The following is an 8,041-nucleotide window of genomic DNA, read 5'->3' as shown; positions in this document are numbered from 1 at the left end:
AATTTATGCAATCGTAAATAGTCTTTTAGTGACTAACAGACCGCATAGGTTTGATATATCATGTTAGCTTGCTGGGATTGGATTCCTTGACACTGGATTTTTTAAACTCATGCTGGATCTTGGTACATATATTTAACTCAACTTTAACTTTAGGCTATGTGGTGACATGTGACAACAACTGATACAGCTGTTTGGATCAAAGAGACATTAGACGGGAACCAGAGAATAATGTACAGTCTTGTGATACATTTTCACTGATATAAGCCACAAAAAACACAAATGTAATTAAAAAATAAATTAAAGATGGTTTGTATCATACAACATGGCACTGTATTGAATTTTCTTACTTTGAGTTAACTTTTAAAGTTATTAAGACTGTTAATCCTTGCCATGTTAGATTTTACTCCAAACTCGGGGTTAAATGTGACATTTGACTCTCAGTACTTTCGGTCAGATTGCTTTGTATTTAAAAATACTAGTAACTAGTATCTCTAGTAATATTTTCAGAATTGAGTCAAATACGAAAACCTTTAGTTACTTCCCCACTCTCCCCTCTCTCATTTTTAGAGAGCATTTTATCAGGTGTGAAATTCCAAGGAATATGTACATTAAAATAAAACCAGGGAGTTAAGAACAGACCTGTTCTATAAACCACAGGCTTATGGGATTGGGGTCACAGGTCACAGACCCATGCTCAGGGCTGAAAAGCAGATATGCTATATAGATTAACCCAAGTTCAGACAAGCAGGGTATTTATCACAGTTCAACAGAAGTGCTGATAAATTCTGAATACATAATGTTTTCAAAAACATTCTTCTCGCTTTATTCAATGAAGCAAAAGGCACACCTCTGTGTGCAAACTTACATATTACAGAATATTAGCAGTGAAAAAAACAAACATTCTAATTCTGAGTTTATACTAACCTAAACATAATGTAGCCAAATTAATCATGCACGTGGATGTAAACCACCATGCTATGTCAGACGCAAGCGCTTTTTTCCTGCCCTCCTTTCTCACCTCATTTAAAACTGTATTGTGCATGCAATACTTGTGTGTAATTAATGCAGGAAAAGGGTGAGAAAATGCACATAAAAGTACAAAAATGAAATGATAAAGTTATTCCATTTGGTTAAGTTAAGAGGATGGTTTACGCAATGCAGAGTGCGGATAAGCCTGACATTAAGGAGATTAATGCATTTATTAAAAGCCTGTAAATCTAGGTGAATGAATAAAACAAGAAAATTGTGCATATAATGCCATAGTGCCATCTGTTCTAGAGAAGAATGCTGTGAACATACATAGCTATAACACTATAGCTTTTTTTAAAATACTCTTTTTGTACAATTTTACCAAAAAAATAACGAATAAGCAACAGTAAACTCTTCAGAAACTCCTAAAGTCAGCATCAGAGCAGTTTTATGAATATGAAAAGAAAGAAGGCTGATCTATTTCAATAAAATGCAATTAAATGTAGTATATCTTACAAAAAAATTGTAATCAACTATCAGATTATTAAATATCAACTAAGACAACTACTTATTCATTTAAATCACCTTTTTTATCCTATACATTTATTCAAAACGATTCTTATAGTATAACAGGAACTGCACCATACTTACACAGTCACATTTTCACTGTATTTGGCATGTAGTCATTTAAAGCCGTTGAATTTTATGCTGCACACAGATAATAGTGTTACTGAAGTCCATTTTTATCATTTTTTTCCCCCTGTCACAGTTGTACCATCGGTCTTTCGTCTCCAAAATAATTCTAGGAAACAGCAGTTCTCTCAGCATTGTACATAATAGCACATGATGGCTTTTCTGCATTTCATAAATTACCCAGGATCACAGAAATGTATTTTGTTGGCCGACTTCTACGCAGCAGGCATTTCTTCCTCTATCAGTCATTACAACCTTCACCTCACCTCAGAAACAGATCTTCCACTGTCTTTGTATAGATTTGTATACATTTGTATTATTTTCAGGGCACTGCTTTAAACAGAGAAGTCCCAACAGAGGTTCTTTTTTAAAGTCTCTGATTTCCAGGCAAAAGGATTAGGCTTAAAAGCACTACCTTTTGTGCTTGGCATTTAAAATGTCTGTTTTTTTTTTTTTGATTTATTTTTTTTTTGCCTCAAGCAGCTGGAAAGATGAAAGATTCTTCTCACAAAATATCCCACTGTTTTTCAGGACACATCGGTACATGTGGGGAAAGAACCCATCGTCATGACTGGGATCAGCCATGTACTGAAGAGGAGGAGCAGCAGGGATGGGTTAGCCATGGCGCGGCAGGCCCCAGCGGACAGTTCAGCCTGGTCGATCAGGGTGCCATTCCTCAGATTATCGGTGGTGTTCCCCACCTCCTCCCTCAGCTCCTGCTGGAGGAGCCTGGAGATCAGGCTGCTGAACCGGTTCTCCGTGGTGGAGCGCCAGGGCTCAGAAGGCGCGGGTGCCAGGGTGGTGAAGTTGAGTTCGCTTAGGTCCACACAGACTCCGTCCAGCTTGTTGTAGACCACTTCGCTGAGGTCCAGGCCAGCCACGGCAGAGGGGGACGCACAGGGGATGTCCCTGACCAGCTTGTAGCTCTCCATCCACTCCTTCAGCCACTCCAGGCTGCAGTCGCACTCCCAAGGGTTGCGGAACAGATACAGATGACCTAGGAAGTAGATTGGCTGGAAGACGGAGAAAGGCAGGGCAGTCAGGTTGTTGCCATTGAGGTGGAGGGAGATGAGGCTGGTAAGGTTCTCAAAGGCTCCCTCTTTGATGTAGGACAGTTGGTTCCGGTCCAGGTAAAGGACCTCCAGCTCCACCAGGTCACTAAACCAGGTATTGGAGATGTTGGTAAGCAGGTTCCCACCCAGGTTGAGCATCTTAAGGCGGGAGAGGCCCTTGAAGGACTCCTTTGGGAGGTCCGCCAGCAGGTTGTCGTTCAGGTAGAAGTTCTCCAGACGCCGGAGGTCCTGGAAGGCCTGGTCATGGATGACATTGATCCGGTTCTCCTGCAGGTTGAGGTACCGGAGGCTGGTCAGGCCCAGCAGGGAGTTGTAGGCGACGGCTTCAATCTTGTTGCGCTCCAGGTAGACATGGGTCAGGTTCTCCATTCCCCGAAGGGCTCCCGGAATGCGGCGGAAGTTGTTCTGGAAGCACAGCAGCTCCTTCAGGGCTATCTGCTCCAGGAAGATCCGGTCTGGCATATTGAAGAGGTTGCAGTCGGAGAGGTCCAGCCTCTCCAGGCGTCTGAGGAACGTGAAGGTGCGCGTGTGCAGGTAGCGGATGTACTCGTTGTGGGCCATCTTAAGCTCCAGCAGGTTCGGAAGGCCCTTGAAGGCTCCCGGAGTGATGAACGAGATGTTGTTGTGGTCGAGGGAGAGCGAGCGCAGGGCTGGCAAGGTTCCAAAAGCGCGCTCTGACAGGAACTTCAGGCTGTTCTTGTCCAGGTTGATGGTGGAGGCTTCGCAGGGGAACTCCCTGGGTATGTCGGGCAGGTTGGCGTGGTCACATAGAACCGAGCAGCTCTTCTCCTGGGTGCACGTGCAGCCGGCCGGACAGAAGCGGGCACAGGCCCAGGGTGCCAGTGCAGGAGGGATCAGGAGGAAAGAAACTGTGGGACGACAGCACTCATTTAGAAAGAGTAAGACGTGAAATCTCGCTCCGATTAACGCAGATTAGAAAAACTGACTGAGAACCACGCTAACTATGAATCCACTCTCTGAGCTGGCCAGAGGAGAATGGGCTATCCCTGTGGAGTTTCTGACCAAGGTTTCTTCCTATTTGTTCCACTTTTCCTTGCCACGGTCGCCCTTGGCTTGCATTTGTGGGGGCTTTAAGTGGGGGTCTATCATAAAGCATTATGTACAATTTTGTAAAACACATTATATAAATAAATTTGAGTTGATCTGAATAGGGAAAAAACTGAAGGGAAACCTGACAAGACCATGGTGATTCCCTTTCTGTTTTTCAAAATTAAGGGAATGCAATTAGTTGTTCTAATAGGCTACGCCAGATTGGGCTGTATTCTAAGGCCTGCTTGTGTATTAAAACAATTAATGTTTATTTCCCTGGGTGTCATAAAATATAAAATCTGTTATAAAAATATGTTAACATGTTATAAAGAAATTCTTTTGGCATCCCCCAACCCATAAAGAAACCATGTTTCAATTAAACTATTTTGTCTGTTACTGTTTCTAAAAGGGAAAGCCTAATTGTTATTATTCTTAAATTCATATTTAAATGTTCTTTATAAATCTTTGCATGAAGGAAATCCATACATCTTTGGAGGTGAAAAAGATTGGCTTTTCTTCTTAGGTCATGAAAAAAATCATATGCACAAATTTGTGCATTTAAGTAAAAAAAACAATCCTCCTGATAAGCACTAAAAAGAGATAAGAGGCACATACAAGTTGAAGAATTAATAAATAAAGTACATCCGCTGATCCAAGTGATATAATACAAGAACTACAAAACAAAATGTCCTGATTTACTCAGTCAAAACAATATTCTAATTGAGCTTCCTGCGTCACTGAAGAATTAGGGATTTTATGCTGGATAAATGTGTGCCATTTACCCAAAAAACCCTGCTGTAGACACGGCAGGGTTTGGCACAGATAAAATCAGGGACACTGAACAGGAAGCTACCTTCATTACTGAATACTGGAAAATAGACTATGAATATGTCATGTGGGCCAAGACTGTCATTCTGATTTTATACATGTCAGGCTGCCATTGTAAATAAGACTTTGTTCTTAATGACTTGCCTGGTGAAATAAAGGTGAAAAAAAACATGTCGCATTATGAATCGTGACTGGGGTGCTGATTAAAAAGCATTTGGTAAATTACATAATCCACATTATTCCTTTTGTGTAGGTAAAGAACCTTACTCTAACTATATTAATAAAAATAATCACAAACGACAAATAATCACTGATCACAATTTCCACCATTACAACCTGGATGTTCGCAATAAAAAAAATTCTGCCTTTGTCTTCAAATAGAATAGAATAAAATAAAATGGGTCCCCAATTAGATCCACAGAGTCTGGTGGTTACAGTTTTCACCTTAAAATAAGCAACCATTTCCGACCTTCGAACCTAGATGATTTGAGCTGTGTAATTACTACTGTAACTGATCAATTAAGAGCAACAACAGAAAATGGCAGGCCCTGCAGTTTTCCTGAAATAAATTAACAAGTTGCAGCTAATTTGCCTCACATCTCGAAGTAAATCTTTGCCATTTTGTGAGATGCGCAATAGTCAGTGATCAGTACAATGAGCAAATGATGAAATTAAACTAGTCAGATGAACTGCATGAGCAATCACTTTGCAAATGGGGTTTTCTTTTCCTTCCAATCAGCTTTTAAAGATTAAAAGGTTGACTGGTATAGGAGATTGAATTAGCGCAGTGGGAATAATTTGATATAGAAGTCACGTTTAAATGGGATTGGAGGGCTGTGGTTTTCAGAGCTCTCTTCCCTACAACTGGTGAGCACATCCAGAGTGCTTGTGAAAATATGCTTAAATCCCATTCAGAATATTATTGTGATTAAAAAAGGGACAGATTAGCAACTGCCTAACCAATAGGCACTGGGCAGTCTTTTTATTTAAATTAACCAAGACACTGGAGTTTAACTGACATTTTAATTACATTTGGTCCACCAACCATTGAACCATTTCATGAATCTCCACGATGTAGGACAGGATGCGCAAACCTGGCTCTGGAGGCCAGTAGTGCGACTGGTTTTCCAGGGACTGATATAGACGTGGAACACCAGGTGAGTGGGATCTCCTGGCAGTCTGCAACATCAATCAGTAGGAAAACCAGCTATACTAGTGACCTCAAGGGACAAATCTGAGTACCCCTGAGGTAGGACATGCAGAAACCTGGGATCGAGATTGAAATGGTGTCCAGTTGCATCTCCCTGTGAATGAGTAGTGGGAAAATTGTGATCCACCCCATTAGGTAGTATCTCACCGCTAGTATACATACGGTTTATACTAGTATGATTGCAGTAAAATTCACAAATGCTTACCGTTTATTAGAAGGAAAAACATCACAGGGCTGTTTAAGCTGTGGCATGTCAGGACTAAATGTTGATGAAATGTAAGATCTGAAAAAGGAAAAGGAGTAACTTTCACTCATATTGCACAAAACAGAATCTGATCAATATTTTAAAATGCATAAACCTTGAAGACTATATTGTAGTATTTGGTATTTGTAGTTTTGTTTTGACTTTTTCTATATAACTGTACAATCAGAAGGCTCAACATACTTATGCCAAATAACCTCATAATTTATGCTTACACCTCTTTGGCAACCTTTGCAAACCACTTGCATACTAAATGGAACAGGTTCAAGCAGAATCTCTGCAAATAACTGAAAGGTAACCCCCGCAAAAAAATACATTATGCATGCAAATCCTTATTCAAATGTTTGCATGACATACGATTACATGCCAAAGCTCCTCCGATCAAGAGATAGAATTCACGTTCTCTATCAGTCCAATCACCTTCCAAACCAATGTTGAGTAAATGTATCCATGCTGGTACACAATTCTCCAGCCACTCACCTGTTTTCACCAGGCAAAACTGCACCACTTGTTCCCTTCCTAGGTCCTTGCTTGAATGGCTTAACTTTCACAGTCCCTTTCAGTCTACACCCCCATCCCCACCCACCCTGACACACCCGCCCTTATGAAAGCCATCACTTAATGGCTGTAAAATCCTCCAGATCAGTGGTGGGATTAGGTAAGTAAAGCGGTCTTCCTCCATAAAAAGCAAACAAGCAGCCTGGGGAGGCCATATCCTATGGGATATTCATCCCACACCCACAGCATTCTCCATCTTTACTCTGCAGGCTAGTGCAAAATGTTGGGCATGGTGGGGGGTTGAGTTCAACACAAAATGCTTACTTTTGCAACTTGGGACATTTACGATTCCCACAATTTCTGTCGAAAACAACAGGAACCATGGGAACATACCACAACACCCCGCCAATGCAGATAAGGCATGTCCATAACACAGGAAATCTGCAAACGTATGTACAGTTGAGGCCAAAAGTTTACATACACCTAGGCTAAAGACATTCAAACTCAATTTTTCACAACTCCACACATTTCATATTACCATACATTTATTGTGTTAAGTCAATTAGGGTATCTACTTTATTTCCATAAGAGGACTGTTGGTTATGTTTACATTACATTTATTTGCCAGACGCTTTTATCCAAAGCAATGTACAAAAAGTGCATTTCATAGTCACGGACAACTACAATACACCGGTTCAGTAAGATACAATACTTATTTTGTACAGCTATTTCTAGCCAAGAACACAGTTTAGTTCACACAGTAAACACTATTCTGACCTGACCTCTGCAAAGCCAACTAGGCAGAAGAACAAGCTACAGTATTAGGAGAAATACAAATTACCAAAAAGTGCTGGGATGGGGGAACATGTAACGAGTGTCATGAAGGCGGGGGGGGGGGGGGGGGGGGGGGGGGGTGGGTGGATTTAGAATGAAATATATAGAGTGGTGGTAGTTAGTCCAGGTATAGTCTGAAGAGATGAGTCTTCAGACCACGGCGGAAGATTGGTAGTGAGGGAGAGGTTCGAAGAGGGACAGGGAGTTCGTTCCACCACTGGGGAGCTAGGGTGGAGAAGCTCTGTGATCCCTTTGCTCGGGTGGGAGGGGGTACAAGGCACCCTGCTGAGTGGTAGCTGGTGGCTCAGTGGTAGAGCTCTTGCCTGCCACGCTGGAGGCCCTGCTTCCTTGCGCAACAGCCTTTCAAGCCATGGCAATGTAGGTGTCTTAATGGTGGATGTAGATACTTTGGTACATGATGCCTCCAACTCCTTCACCAGTTCATTTGTTGCTGTCTTGGGGTTGTTTAACCTTTCGGACCAAAGTTAGTTCAGCCCGGGGAGTTAATGTGTGTCTCCTTCCTGAACGTGGTCACAAGATCTTTATATTTGCATACAATTGTTTGTACAGATGCTTGTGGTACCTTCAGTTGTTTGGAAATTGCTCCTAAGGAGGAACCGGACT

The 8,041-nt window shown here is 41.7% G+C and overlaps 1 protein-coding gene across 1 annotated transcript; it reads right to left on the bottom strand.

The window, feature by feature from the left end:
* Positions 1-2,171: 2,171 nt before the first annotated feature.
* On the bottom strand, positions 2,172-6,082 carry nyx (nyctalopin). Its single transcript, XM_035411310.1, has 2 exons — positions 6,029-6,082; positions 2,172-3,604 (listed from the first exon to the last, which is right to left on the bottom strand). The coding sequence occupies exons 1-2, from the start codon at positions 6,048-6,050 to the stop codon at positions 2,190-2,192; spliced, it is 1,437 nt and encodes a 478-aa protein (XP_035267201.1). The 5' UTR covers positions 6,051-6,082; the 3' UTR covers positions 2,172-2,189.
* Between the last annotated feature and the right edge of the window lie 1,959 nt (positions 6,083-8,041).

This window comes from Anguilla anguilla, chromosome 3 (assembly GCF_013347855.1).
Source record: "Anguilla anguilla isolate fAngAng1 chromosome 3, fAngAng1.pri, whole genome shotgun sequence".
Taxonomy (NCBI): Eukaryota; Metazoa; Chordata; class Actinopteri; order Anguilliformes; family Anguillidae; genus Anguilla; species Anguilla anguilla.
This window is presented reverse-complemented; position numbering and strand designations above follow the sequence as displayed.